The sequence below is a fragment of the Triturus cristatus genome, chromosome 1_1, assembly GCF_964204655.1.
Source record: "Triturus cristatus chromosome 1_1, aTriCri1.1, whole genome shotgun sequence".
Lineage (NCBI taxonomy): Eukaryota > Metazoa > Chordata > Amphibia > Caudata > Salamandridae > Triturus > Triturus cristatus.
In genome coordinates this window covers 677,938,396-677,953,427 of record NC_140579.1, presented here as the reverse complement: position 1 = coordinate 677,953,427, position 15,032 = coordinate 677,938,396, and the positions used below count along the sequence as shown (strand labels likewise).

Sequence of the window (15,032 nt, the reverse complement as noted above, 5' to 3'; positions counted from 1 at the left end):
GTTTGTTGGTGGTAATTTCGTTTACATTCTGAACCATTCCTATGTAATTAAGCAAAAGACCTCATTTCTGTTTTAAGTGTAAGTGCAATATTTAAAATAAAGCTACGCCCTTATTTACGTTAATTTAACTTCATATTATACAAACATGCCACTTTATAAACATGTCACTGTTATTTTTGCAATCATTTTTGTAGTTTAATGATGGACTGACATGCTTGCACAAGGAAATATTGTGAACTAGCTGTTTAACCTCTTCCCCAAATGATGTCCACAACCCGCCGTATTGGCCCATCTGTGAGATTGCAGTCCATGCTACGGGCAGACACTTTCTAACAGACAGACAGACCCCTGCAGATCAAGCCTCTGAGAAGCAGGCTGTCCTGTTTGGGATTGCAATATTCAGAACTATAGCCACTGTTGAAATTTTGCTAAGGATTCATAACAGTTTTGTCTCCCAGCCTGCTGTCAGACAATTTATGTGAGGATGGCCACACAAATAGGAAAAAGAGTGGATTTTAATCTCGAACTATAAAACAGTACTTCATCATGTGCTGAAAGCTGGCAACCAAAAACTTAAAACACGCATGGTCTCTTTTGTTTCAATGGCTCCTCTTTACTCTCGCAGGACTAGCGCCTGACCTGTACTCGCCCCCTCCAATATAAGTAAGTACATGACATACACCACAAAATGACATAATAATGCCGATGCCAAAAGAGGCTTGCTGAGGCTGATTCCATCCAGGGCCGGACTGGGAACCAAAACCGGCCCTGGCAAAGTGCTCGTGTACTCATTTTAACAACATTTAACAGATTAAAAGGACAACTTTGTAGAGATTTGAATCTGTTACCTGCGTTTCTCGTCAGCGAGTGCTTAGCTCGCTGAGCTACCTAATTTGGTAGTCCAGGCTGCTTCCTTTAGGGAGCCCAGGTGTAGAAGCCACTTACATTCATTAAGGGGGTCCTTCTGCTTGCTGCCTGTTTCTAGTTACAGCCTGCAGATCTTATCTGTGATTTGTGTTTAAATGTGAGCTCTCGCGACAAAGTTGTAAACCTGATTGATTTGCCGACTTTGAGACACGCCCGTGCCCCCAGGCCTGTATCTCCTGGCCCCGGGCCTCTGCAGACAGTTCACAGGGGCGCCTTTGTCTCCCAACAATAGCCACAGAAGGAGCCCCCATGGGGGGCAAACAACCCGAAACGTAATATAGTTGTCTGGCGGCGGGGCTTGGCGGCCGCACTTCCGACCACAAGATGGAAATGTGAGCACGTACCGGGTGATGTCACTTAGTGAGGTCCCCCCCCCCTGTCTTGACTCCTTGAGTGGTGCAGAAGTGGGGTGTCTGACTCTGGACCTGTGGGCTACTGTGGGGGCAGTGTGCAGGCTTCAACTGCTAATCCCGGGTTCCCAGCCAACGTAGATACTATCTGATCCTGGCTGCTACTGACGCTCAGTGTCTCGCCTTTGTTCTTGCGCACCTCTTTGACTGAACACTCCCGGCCCTGTGGGTGTAAGGTACTCCAAGGAATTCTTCAGCTTTTGATACGGAGTCCGCCGTGTTTTATTACCCTGATAAAGTGATGCAGGGAGACGGAGCACCTGTTGTGTTTCCTGTGTCATCTGTGACACCGTCAACCTCCTGGTGTGGCCCTAGCGGGAACCCTGCAAATTGACTGTTATATAGTGCCTCACTTATGTTTCAAAGCACTGTAAGCAATAGCTGTTGTCATTACACCGTTTAATATTGCCCAATTGGGCCTCGGACACATCACATGCTAGCTGAATTCGCAGGAGTTCAAACTCCGGCCCCGGGCCAGTTAATAGTTGTGACGTACGTCAGATCTCTGGGGCCAGCAGCGCTGCATTCTGGGATTCACCTGGGCACGTACGGGCCTAGGAGCCGCAGAGGGCGAAGAGCTGAAGGTGGGTTGAACTTGTAATGCTGTAATACCCTCCTTTCGAGTTCACTGGCAAGTGGAAGTATCTACAGCTAATTTAACCCCCTTTAATTAAGGAAACCCTTTAAAGGACTACTAGTTAATTGAGCCCACGGACACGATGTAAATATTGCCAGAAGATTCAAGCCTATGGTATTTTCCGGTGGGAATGACGTCACACGTATATTGCCGTTTTATGCTTTTAACGTAAATTATGGTAGAACTATTCTAAATTGTGCTTAAGAATCATAACGCAACGCTGCTGCTATAAATAACTAACTGCGGTATTGCCTGCGTCTTTCCATCTTCAACACAGTATTCATAGTTTAATCGATGCACTCTACAACTGGATCTATGGTAGCGGTGACATTTGAAGTAGCAAAAAGTAAATGTGTCAAATTTTGAGGTTACTGTGTGGCTCCGTGTGTGTGTGTGTGGCTCTGTATGTGTTGGTGGCTCTGTGTATGTGTGGCTCAGTATGTGTAAGTCTGTGTATGTCTGTGTGGTTCTATGTGTGTAGCTGTGCGTGTGTGTGGCTCAGTGTATGTGTAGCTCAATAAGTGCATAGGTGCCTCTGTGTGTGTGTATAGATGGCTCAGTATCTTTATGTGGCTAGCTCGGTATGTGTGTTAAGTGACTCTGTCTCTGGCTAGCTCTGTATGTGTAAGTCAGTGGCTCGGTATGTGGATGTCTGTAGCTCTGAATATTTGTGTGGATAGCTCTCTATCTGTGTCTGGCTGACTCTGTATGTGTGGCTCTGTATGTATGTCTGGGTGATACACTTTGTATGTGTGTGACTCTGTGTGGGTGGTTCTGTATGTGTGTGGGGTTGGCTCTCTCACTACGTCACTCTCTCTCCCTAACACTCTCTCTCTCGCTACCTCACTATCTCTCACTACCTCACTATCTCTCACTATACTACACTCTGTCTCACTAACTCTCTACCTCACTCTCTAACTCGCTACTCAACTCTCTCTTTCTCACAGCAACACAATATCACTACCACAGTAACTATCTCTCACTCACTACTTAAAAACTTCACTCTCTCTCACTACCTCACTCTCTATTTCAATACCTCACTCTCTCTCTCTATCTCACTACCTCACTCTCTCTCTGCTAATGCAATAGGTATCACTTATGCAAAAAAAAGCTAATGCCAATAGAAATGACAGTGCCATTTATTTAGGGATACAAAAATGATTAAAAAAATTAGCAATACCAATAGCTTTACCTATAATATTGCCGAGACCATTGCATTGTAAATGCTTGTTTGATTTGACAATTTGCCCCTCACAAAAAGCTTTCCCAGAGGAGTAAGCTGTACTCCTAAATGATTCCTCACCAGAGGATGAAGATCAAACATTAGTTAAAGCAAAAATTCAAATCCTCCACCTTTCCTAAAGATTTTTTGCAGTTGTGGCGTAGTCCACTTGAGCATGGTTCTGGGAGCCGCAATATATAAATTTTATGTGCAGAATGTCACTAAATCTTTTTTATTGTCGCAAGTTTTACAACCCTAAAGATATTTTCAGACTTTTCCACTATGGCAGGCACAGAACCCTTCTCTTGACTCCATGCCAAAGTCCCAAGCATGTAAAGTTTGAGGTGTAGAAGGAAGTGGGCGATGTGTGATTCCAGAGAGAGAGAGTAACCCATGCCAAGTAGCAATCACGTTGACAGGTGAAGTCTTCCTCGAGAATCTAAACTCTTAAAAAAACGAATAAAAAAAATCTTATTTAAAAAATAAAAAAAATACAAAACAAGATGGAGCTCTTTCCACCTACTTGGTAATAAATAACGTGCATCTGAAACACTAAATCTGGTCAGGACAGTCTGCCTCTATGGGCAAGTAAAAGGCCCAAACAAGTAGTTTTATGGACGTTGTAGGTTAAGGAATGTATTTTGTTAATGCTTTTTTCAATGAAGATTTCCAGCCTTAGGAGGAATGGTTTGCATTTATTTTAAATCTACAAAAGATCTATTGCTGTACAAGTGAATTATAGCTAATGTCATATCATGGCATGAAACCCTGATTTTGTTTTTATGAACTATCACGCCCTCGCAAGGCTGCTTCTTACCTTACTTCCTCAGTAACTAGTATAAACAAAGTAGTTGAGAAGAAATGCTTGAAATTGTTCTGCCTATAGTTAGGCTTTTGTTCTCTTTGTCTCTGGAAACATAGTTTTTGCGATTTTTATTTTAAATGCATTATTTTATTTGTAGGCACGTCTGGATATTTTAAAGATTCATTCAAGAAAAATGAATCTGACCAGGGGTATAAACTTGCGTAAAATAGCAGAACTCATGCCAGGAGCTTCTGGAGCAGAGGTTAAGGTAAGCAGTAAATGCCCATTTCCTTTTCATTCTTTATGCTATATGTAAAAACGTTTTCCATCTGATCCTGCATTTGTAAATTATCTGACACAATTACAGACTTTGCGATTGTTGTCTGTGTGCCATATCATATTAATGTGTATCTAAATTTGGCAATCCTATGTGAAATATTTAACTTCAAATGATTTCAACGTCAGTAATCTACCATGGGTAGTTTGACTGCTTGTATCCGTGCTTTGATTCCATACATTTTATACCTGGAAAATAGTGTGCTTGCAAATCTAAATTCAAACTTACTAAATTCTGTGACTATTTAATACTGTTTTTTGTCTTAGTAGTGCTTTGTACATTTGTAGCACAAATTAATGTTGGCATAACCTGAAATTGAAGGCTATTTATTCAGTGCTTACTAGAATTACGTACCTTGAGCATTCATATATACAATATAAAATATTGTATACTATTTTCAATAATTAGCACACCTAAATTAATGTTGTACAAGCCTCTTTAGTTTTTCCTATCCTAGTGTTCGAAGCTTAGTCTGTAAGCTAAGGTAGGTAAAGGGTTTTTGTTTTAAGCTCTAGCCTGAGGCAGTGCATGGACTATGTCGTGTGCAAACTTTTTTGTTCACTAAAACCTAAGCATTTGCCATGCAAATTGGTCTCGCAATTCCTTGAGTAAGAGGTATTGGTGTTGTAAATTATGTCTTTTACTCATGTGTTATGAGTGTATGTATGTGGTGTGCAGTAGAATTATGTAGGTTAGATTGTTAGTTGTGGAATAGTGTGGTGTGGATTTGGGTAGTGGAATTATGTGGCATGGTGTGCAGCAGAATTATGTGGTAGCCGGGTCTGGTGGCTCAGTGGACTTAAAGCATTCGCTGCAGGAGCCTGTGTTCGACCTCATTTTCTTGGAATTCTGTGGCATGGTGTGGTGTGGAATTTTGTGGATAGTAATGTGGTATTGAGTGTATAGGGATTATATTGAGTGAGATCATGTGTTATGGAGTCTCATTATATAAAATGGTATTATTTGGGGTGGTATGTAGTGGAGTTTAATTGTGTGGTGTGCTGTTGAATTTTGTGGCATGGTGTGGGATTCTGTGGTGCAGACTGGATTTATGTGTTGTGTAATTGTGTTGAGTTGAATTATGTGGTTTGGTGTCTAATTCTGTGGTGTGGAGTTGGGAAGTGGAATTGTGTAGCATGGAACTATGTGGATAATTTTGCCTTTTTGGTGACAAAAAAACAAAAGGGTAGGAGCTAAGCTCAAGATCTGTGTCGTAGGGTGTAAAAAACTAAAAAAATCTAGGTTCAACCGGTTGAAGACTTTATACAATAATCATACAGGGAGAAATGTATCTGTCTGTAATATCCATTAAAGAAATGTACGGACGATCGTGTCAAATCACAAAAGGGTTTACTATTTGTTTTTTTCATGTAAAAATGCCTATTGCACTGCATAAATCAACTATGTTGAACTGCTCCTTAAAATCATTGGCAACAGTTATATCCCGGTCAATGAGGGAGCCTTGCATGCAAACTTAAAAAACCAACCGACTCAGCTGGTCAGAAAACACAGTCTGAAAATATCATGCCACGCACAAACGTGTCTTATTGCCAGAAAAGCCTTACAGAGGTGCAGCTGGCAGCTTACCCTCATTCATCCGTTATTAAAGACTGCCACATCCAAATACGTGCAGGAAATAAAGCTTTTTCATCCAGACCGGCCTCAACGTGCATGCTTAAGAATGCATGTTGCCACGTAAAGCAATACTACAGTGACGTGTAGAGTGAAAAGGCCTCATAAAGTGCTTATAACTCCTACAACATAGAAATCATGACGTGACTATCACGTTCATTTGTATATTTACATCCAGGTGGCACGTGTGAGATTAAATGACTTGTGCCCAGGTGCATTTTTCATAAAACCACACCACCTAGCTGGTCAGAAAACAGACGCTCAATTTACAGATGTCATAAGATGCAACAAAAAAGAGTTTGTTACAAAGCCTTACTGAGGCACAACTATAAGCTTGGTGCTGGAATCAGCTGCATTGCCACTGTACTAATATACAGTGTGTCGTATGAAAAGTTATGGGTGGCCACGATTGAGAGCTCTGGAGCTTAGGCCGAACGCAGTGCGAACATCTCACAGTGACTGTTGGTTGGGGCTCGAAATACATGCTTATCCGATCATTGGCGCCTCTGCAAAGAACAAAGTGCAATGGCCAGATGTTCCAATTGTAATTGTGATTATGTGCAAAAGTGTGTAGGAGGTACACAGCTGTCAAAATATTTGCAGGGTGAAAGTGAAATGAGTGGGTACATTGTGTGTGGGAGGATTGGTGAACTGAAAGAGATGGGTGCAAGTATGTGCAAGACACAGTGAAAAGAGGTTGCTGAAGAGGATAGAGATGAAGTTTGAGATCTGCAGAATGAGTGTTTCCTAAAGATACAAGGGGAAAAAGAGCAAGAATGTCTAACAAAGAGACTACAGAAGAGAGGGGTGTGAAGAGGTGAACAGGCGTGTTCAATACACTCAGACCTTTCCCCTTCCACAGACCATAATAATGTTTACTTCACAGTGTGCTTAAGCAGTTTAAATATCATTTAATTTAATTGTGTGGTCTACCTATAAATCATGCCTAGAGGTGCCACTGCAAGAGGTGGGCTTTCCGCTAGCGTCCGTGATAGAACAAGATGCACACCATTTGTTCTGCAAACAAGTTAATTTTGATGAATGTTTGAAAGTGGGTGAGGGCTATCCCGATGATTCTGGTACACGGATAACTTTAAACCTTTCTTAATCGAAAAGGTGAGGTGGCAGGGGGCTAATTACATCTGACCAATGGATTTAGCACACAATACAATGGAACAAACTAGAGTTTAATTCTCACCCTCTTCAGCTAAGTCCTCCGCTATCAATGGTATTCAGTGTTATATACAGAGATTTGATTACACAGGAAGCTCAAGTATTGCTTTACAAAGGTTCCATGCAGAAAGTTTCATCCCATTCTTAAGATTTTCACAGCAACTTCTTTTTCGTTCAGAAGGAGGGTGAAGGTTATCGTCTGATGATGGATACAAAACTATTGAATGATTTTGACTATACATGCGTTTCAAAGTGGAAAGGCATATTGTTTGAGGAATTTCTTACAGACTGAAGATTGGGTGACAAAAATGGATCTGAAAGATGTTCATCTATCTGACACCATTTATCAGTCTCACAGACACTTTCTACAGTGTGTGTGAAACAACTAATGATTCCAATTCAAGTTGCTCCCATTCAGCCAGTAGTGTTGATACTGAGATTGCACAGCATTGGACTACTGATATATCTGGATCATATGTTAATGTCACATGCCAAGCAATTGTTGCAGACTCCAATATAGTGGCTGGTTGCCCTCCTTCAAGGGTTGGGTTTTGTGATATAAACCAAATGAAAATAGTCTAGCACCCATCTTACACAATTTTTGTTTGTGTGTGTTTCATAATAGACCTTATAAAAGTGGTGCTCCTTCTCAAGATATGAACTGTATGAAAATGGTTGTCCGAAAAAACTTAATATCATATAAAGTGCTTGGAGATGCTTTCAAGCTCCTTCGACATAAAGTTTAGCCCATTCTAAGGTAAATTGTTGTATCTTTTTACAAATGAACAACATATCCACTATACATTAAACTAACAAATTGAAGGGTGGTGTAGGGAAGGCTAGACCCAAGAGTATCTCCACAGTATCACACTCTCAGTAGCAGACTGGGGTTCCAGATTTTTCCTGAACAAATTGGATTGGTCACTTTATCCCAATGGTTTCAAAACCTTCTCCACTTTTGGGGTCCAATTCAAGTATATCTCTTTGCATCTTGAGTGAATTGTAAACGTCCACCTTTCTTCAGCTGGAGACCGGTGGCTGGATTTCTACAGTGACAAGACTCCGCTATCTATGAGTTATGCTCTGTGGTTTTGCAGCCGCTTGGCTGTTTACCATAGTTGGAGATTTGAAAAGAAAACACGTTACAATCAAGGCTAATGTGATCATGTGCTCACCCGAATGGCCTGGGCATGCTGTGCACGCTCCGGAGATACGGTCGGCTTCCACTGATTTATGGCAGTTTGCGCAGGTGCCAATCACCGCTCTCTTTCAAAAGCAGTTCTTAAACTTTATTATATACACTTGAAGCTGTAGAGCCAACCACATTGAAGAGTTACAAGTACAAAAGTAAAAGGCATTAAAACATTTAGACCCACGTTTAAAAACAAGACACAAGTTAAAACACTCACTCGCTTAGTTACGAGTCTTGAATTCCAATGCTGACTTTGTAGCTGACATCTGCTGCTCCATAATAATGCTGTGCAGGGAAAAGAACGCACAGGAACAAACTATTGGTGTCTGTATTCGTGAATCCCAGCATGCCCACAACCGCATCATTTACCCTCATACTTCCTGCTGCCTCTAGCACCCTAGACCTGTTCACTCTCCTTTTTCTTTATTTTTTTCTTAACTTCTGCGCATGCTCTGAGCTAGCGATACTAACCAGAGCTGTGTATGAATCTCTGCACAGACTCCGTGGCGCAGGTAACGGAGTGGATCTGTGTGTGCACGAGAAACGGGAACTAGTATTTAATGGAAATCGTTATGTTTATCGTGCGATTAATAGTTCTGGAAATGGCGGTCTGCTTTTGCTCCGAAAGACCTTTATAATAAGACTCAATAACTCCAAGCATGATGGAAATGCAGGTTTTTTTTTTTAAGTTTAAAGTTTATTGAAAAGAAAAATTGTAGCATACAAAACAAAAGTAACTTTTTATATAGGAAAATCACCATATAATAAGTCTAAACAACCAAACCTATTAATAATAAACAGGAAAAAGCAAGAGAAGGAGAGGGGGGATAAGGGGGGAAGAAAATCCAATATAAATAAAAGGTATTATCAGAATCTGAGACTCTATAACATATACATGAACTGTAATAAATATACTGTAATCATAAATTCATAAGATACAATACTGAAAAGAAAAAGGAGTCATCCAAAATCTACATTTAGAACTAAGCTTAAAAAGACAACAGAGGATTTATGGAGGTTTTCTGACTTCATCTGGAGTGTTCACTGTAATGGCGGAATTAGAAGCTACATCAGTCAGGTAAGTGGATAAAGGGAGCCATAAAAGATCTATTTTAATAGATAAGGATAGAGGAGAGACATTGCTTGTATCCAATCTATGATGAAAACAAACAGCATTCCACCAGGCTTTGAAAGTAACTTTTTCAACTTGTTTCCAGTTGGAAGTTATTAAATGAAGTTATTAAATGAAGGGCTATAGCTAATAATAAGTCAATTAAAGTGGGATTAGGAGATGGGTGAGGCCAAGAAGGTGCTAAGGAGCCAAAAAAGATGGAGAAAAAAGAGTTTGGGTATTGAAAATTTTATTAATTTGAGACCAGACTAGGAGCCAAAAACGGGAAAGGGAGGGACAGTCAAAGAGCACATGTTTTCAATCAGCATAAGTCATTTTGCAGGACCAACAGGACGAGGAATAGTCTATAGAAAAAGAAGCTAACTTTGAAGGAGTCAGAAGAAGGCGTTGTGAGAAAGTGGCTCTGTATATACTGTTCCCTAATAGGTACAGGGTGTACAGAGTCCACAGTCCCCCAGAGGCTGATAGAGGTCAAAGTTAGGTATGACCTTACTCTCAAAAGTGGTAGCTTGGTCGAGCAGTAAGGCAGTACCAGAGGACAGTGTAAAGCATTTATTGTACACACTCAGTCAGCAAATGGTTTCACACACTCAATAACTGAACTCTAGGCCAATGGTTTATATATATAAAATATATGCTTGTTTTATTTTTAGAACCACAAAGGGAGTAAAAATATACTTTCTCAGAATGAGAGGTTGAATATAAATACTTTTGTCTTAGGCAATAAATTTGTGTAAACAGTCACAGTTGGTTGCAATAAACAATCCTATTTCCTAAACATACCAATGCATTGAGCTCAATGGTAAATTCAGGTTATTTGTAATAAATTACTTTTCAGATTACTTTTGGAATTCCAGGTCTGGCTCCTAGAACCAGCCTGGGGTCAGTATTCAGAATCAAGTGATGAAAGTCGACTTAATAACTGTAATGATTTTTAAATAATATTTAGCTATTTCAAAAGTTATCACTTAGAAAATATTTCACAGAAAACATTCAATGGATCTCTATGGCAAGAAATTCAAATTGCAGGTAGAGTACTTTATCGTTACTTTAGTAATCCAGGACTGGGTGCCTAGACCCAGGACTGGGGTCCTTATCAAAAGCAGGTGAGTAATTTCGTTTGCAGAAATGGTACGATTTTAAAAGAATATTTCAAATTTGCAAAAGTAGACACTTAGAAGAAATTTCACAGAAAAGCAGACAATGGTTTCCTATGGGAGAAAAATGAGTTAGAGGTAAGTATAGTTGTGAACACTTTTCAGAGTCAGGGCTGGGCACCAAGATCCAGCACTGGGAGCTCACCTAGGAGCAGGTGAGTAAATTCGTTTTTGTCACTTGGCTGATTTTTGGTGAATTTTTGCAGTTTTGAAAAGTTCACACTTAGAAGATTTTTGAAGAAAAAGTCAGTCAATGTTACCCTATGAGGAAAACGAAGTTAGCGGTTTAAGGGTAAGTACTCGGCTGGTAGAGTTGAAATTCCGGGCATGGACTCAGGGGTCCCCCAGTGTCAGGTAGGTACAGTTGGTTCACCCTCAGCGGTTTCAGGACGGCCGGGTGCAGAGAGAGTTCGGCCCAATGTTATCCTATGAGGGATAGGGGGGCCTTGGTTGGTGGCTGCTGTCTGGCAAGCCACGCGGCTGTGGGAGCTGGGCTCCTGGTCACTTACTCAGGGCAAGTGGGGAAGTAGGTTAGTGTAGAGAGGGCACTGCCAGGGCCACTCGGGCGGCTGGGTGCAGGGTGCTTTTGAGCCTTCGGGCGCTCAATGGAAATCAATGGGAATGTTCCGGTTTGGAAAAAGGCTGCAGGCTCGGGGACGAGGATGCTTCAGGTGCCACCACCACTTCAAGAGGTAAGTTGGGTAGTTGTAGGTTAGGTGGGTACCCCGGGATTGGGCACAGGGGGCCGCAGGGCGCCGGGTGGCCTTTTGATGTCGGAAATCTTACCCTCTGGTTGATCGCGGTTGGGGTGGCACTCTGTTCTGAGGCTGCAGGCTTCTTCCGGAATGTCGAGGGGGGTCCTTGGGTGCCGGACTCGGGGTCACAGTCGCCATGGGGTCGTCCTCAGGGTCTTTGTCCAGTCCGGCACTGGCCAGGCTTGGCTGGTGCAGAGTGTGTTGGGTCCGCGGTTCCGGGCTGCTGCCCAGGGTTAAAAATAGGTTTCTTGAGTAGAGCCTCTACTCATGGGAGACCCAGGGGCTTAGAGCCAACAGGTAGCCAGGTCCTCCGGGGTTGGTGAGGTTGCTGGCCACGAGAGATGCCACGCTGGTGCAGGTTCGAGAGTCGACAGGCCGGTAGGGCTGGGGCCAAAGCAGTTGGTGTCTTCTCTTTTTAGCAGCTGCAGGGCAGGTTCTTGTTCTTCTTGCTCTTCTTGTAGTTTTCTATCTGGAATCTGTCGATGGAAGGTTCAGGGTGCCCCTAAATACTAGATTTAGGGGCGTTACAGGTAGGTGAAGGCCAGGGACCAATGGGTCCTTGTCCTGGGGTGGGTACACCCCCTATCCTGCCTCTCTCCTGTGGGAGGGGGGCAGTAGCATAATCCTGATAGGGTAGGGCCCCCCATCCTCAAGATGGCGATAGCCCGGAGATGTGCTTCACCTCGCCTCCCCCACCTGAGGGGTGGGGTGGGCAGGCTGGCACATTCCCTGTCCTTGTATGGGGTTTCCGGCCAAGCTTCCCTCCAGAGTGGGGGGTTGCAGAGGCCTGGGGAATCTCCAAGAGGCGGCATGCCTTTGAAGCTTCCCTTGGCTCATCCTGGGGGAGGAGATTTATCACCTCACCCAGGATGTGCATTGTTGCAGGCCCGGGAGAGCAGGGGCTCTCCCACCCAGGGGTCCAGCAACGTGTCTGCTGTGTGGCAGCCTGGGCAGCCTCAGAGCAGACGTGGATTGTAGGTTAGCTGTAAGGGGGCATCTCTAAGATGCCCACTGGGGTGCTTAGTACATTAAATCCCACACTGGCATCAGTGCGGGTTTAATGTGCTGAGAAGTTTGAGACCAAACTCCCCAGTCTTCAGGGTTGCCATTATGGTGCTGTGGAGCTCGTGTTTGACGAGCTCTCAGCACCATGTACTTGTAACTGGCAGCACTGTACTTACAGTGCCCAGGAATGGACCTGGGTACTGTAGGGGCACAGGGCTCCTGCTCCTGTGCCCACACCATAGGCATAAGGCACCCAGCCAGAGGGGTGGCTGACATATGCCTTGGCAGTGTAGGTGATGGGCATGGTACACAGAGATGTGTGCCATGTCGACTCTTTGTTTTGTCCTGTGCCCAGACACTCAGCCTGCAAAGGCAGTGTGTGTGTGTAAGGGTACAGGGCCTCTAAGGGTGGCACAATGAGTGCTGCAGCCCTTAGAGGCCTTCCCTGGTCACAAGGCCCTGGGTACCTAGGGTACCATTTACTAGGGGCTGACATGTGGCCAGGGTTTGTCAATTTGGAGTTTGTATTTTAGGGAAGGAACACAGGCCCTGGGCACCTGATTGGCAGGAGCCCAGGGCACAACAAGGAAAAGCGCATCAGCTATTAGGCAAAAAAGGGGGGGGGGGGTTACTGCAACAGAAACCCACCTTCTCACAGGCGTTTGTAAACAAAATAAGAAGTCTGAGAGGTGGGGGCGTGGCTAGCAGCCGGAGATGGCAGACGTCTAGTAGACGAGCTCCGGGCCGCGGGCTGCAAAATCCTGTAATCTCCCACATTTCTTGGTGCTGAGGCAGTATCCGACTCCCGGGCGCTGCCGCTGGAGGCTGGGGAGCTGTCCGGTGTTCCCGAGGCTGCTGTGACTTACCGCCGCCGGCTGAGACACTGTCGCCCGCGTCGCGCAGTTCCAGGCCTGGTGTGGTGGAGGCGGGCTGCGGCCGCGGAGCTGTGCTGTGCTGAGAGCGAGGCCTGTGGATGTGGTGCGGCGTGCGGCGTTGGACGGCACTAGACCTCCCGTTCTGCGGCCTGGTCGAGGAGCGGTTGGTGAAAAGACTACGCAGTGCCCACCTGCCGATCATCGGCTACCTCATGCGAGTGCTTCCCTGAGGAACGGCCGGGGTGTCCGGTGTGTCTGCACCCGCTCTGGGGCCTTGATTTGTGGAGGAGCGGCGTTCGGCCTGGCAGGCCCCCGTAGGCGGAGGTACCTACGTGCGCGCTGAGTATCCTGTCAGCGTGATGAGCTGAGGCGACCCTCCAGGAGTGCTGGCCCTGGGATCTCTTCGCGCCAGGGCTCGTGAGTGGTGGTCCGCAGGCCCTGGATAAGCCTGGGGCGCTTGTGAAATATTCCTGGTGGACTGCTGTACCAGGGCGACTGCGAGGGGCTCCCCACAGACTCCGCTGATCGTCCGCAGATGGGTGCGACTGCTGGTTGCCCCCTGGTGTTGCTGTAGGGGTCCGAGATGAGCCATCTGCCGGGTGACGACCGACATTGGCGGAGGCTGCGTAGCGACCCCGGAGCCCGTGAGTAGACACCCACTTGGACGACTTGGCTGACCTGACGGTCTGTGTGGTGCTGCTGCGGGGGATACTGAGTGGGGATGGCGCCGGCGGGTCCCGTGTCGGCGGCCCTCATCGCGCTGCATATCGATGGCAAGCCGGCGAACCAGCGGGCCGACGGACCAGTCTTGGGAGACTGATTGTAGCATTGGTTGTCTGTGATTGGCGCCTGAAACCCTGCCTGCGGGAGAACAGTATCGGGGGTGCCACAGAGAAGCCCCAAAACCAGGAAGACTTTGGGGGCCCCGGATAGCCTAACATTCTGTTGTGCGGCTCTTTCCTCACATCTCCCTAAGTACTAGATTACCGAACCTACGTGCTGACCTGCCCGCCTGGTGGGGACTGGCGCCTGGTCCGGGGACGGCTGTGGAGGGGCGCTTTGGGGCTTGGATCATTGCCCTTCCCTCTGCCTACCGCAGGACATAGCTCCTGGAGCAGGTATCCGCGCGGATATGTTCGGACATCCCAGTTCGCTGCCTCCCTTCCGCCTAGGCGACGTAATGGGTAGGGTCAGGCCCAGGGCACCTGTGCGTCCGTCCAGTGTGTGCACTATGTCATGTCCCCCGGTCTGCGCTGACGATCGCCCGGACCGGTCATCAAGTGGGGAATCGCCAGCTACCCCCCTGGACAAACTGGATATGATCCTCAAAGAGATCAAGGACACTCGTTCGGCGCTGGAAGGCCAACTGGGAGCGATATCTGTTGACCTGAACCTCCTGAAAGATGACCACCGGAAGCTGGCGGACAAGGTGCGTCACACGAACCAGACGGTGGAGCCCCTGATATCACAGGTGGCAACTCACACCGAACAGCTCACCCTTATGCGCCAGGAGATCGATGCCCTACAGGCGCGAGCTGACGATGCGGAAGGGCGCGCGCGCCGCAACAATCTCCGGATAGTGGGATACCGGGAGGGCGTGGAGGGCCCGAACCCCACGACTCATATTGAAAACTGGCTAAAAACGGTGGTGGCCCCTTCTGGTCTCTCCCCCCACTTTACTGTGGAAAGGGCGCATCGGGTCCCTGTGGGGCGGCCCCCGCCGGGAGCCAACCCCCGCCCTATACTAGCACGTATCCTCAATTATAGGGATAG

General features: G+C 45.8%; 1 protein-coding gene across 2 annotated transcripts in view; it reads left to right on the top strand.

Moving 5' to 3' along the window:
• Nucleotides 1-15,032, top strand: part of PSMC5 (proteasome 26S subunit, ATPase 5) — a 321,232-nt gene that overhangs the window by 228,298 nt on the left and 77,902 nt on the right. For both annotated transcript variants that reach the window (XM_085647065.1, XM_085647066.1), the window contains one exon: nucleotides 4,159-4,269. In XM_085647065.1, coding sequence (XP_085503191.1) covers nucleotides 4,159-4,269 — 111 coding nt within the window. The remainder of the gene's footprint in view (nucleotides 1-4,158; nucleotides 4,270-15,032) is intronic.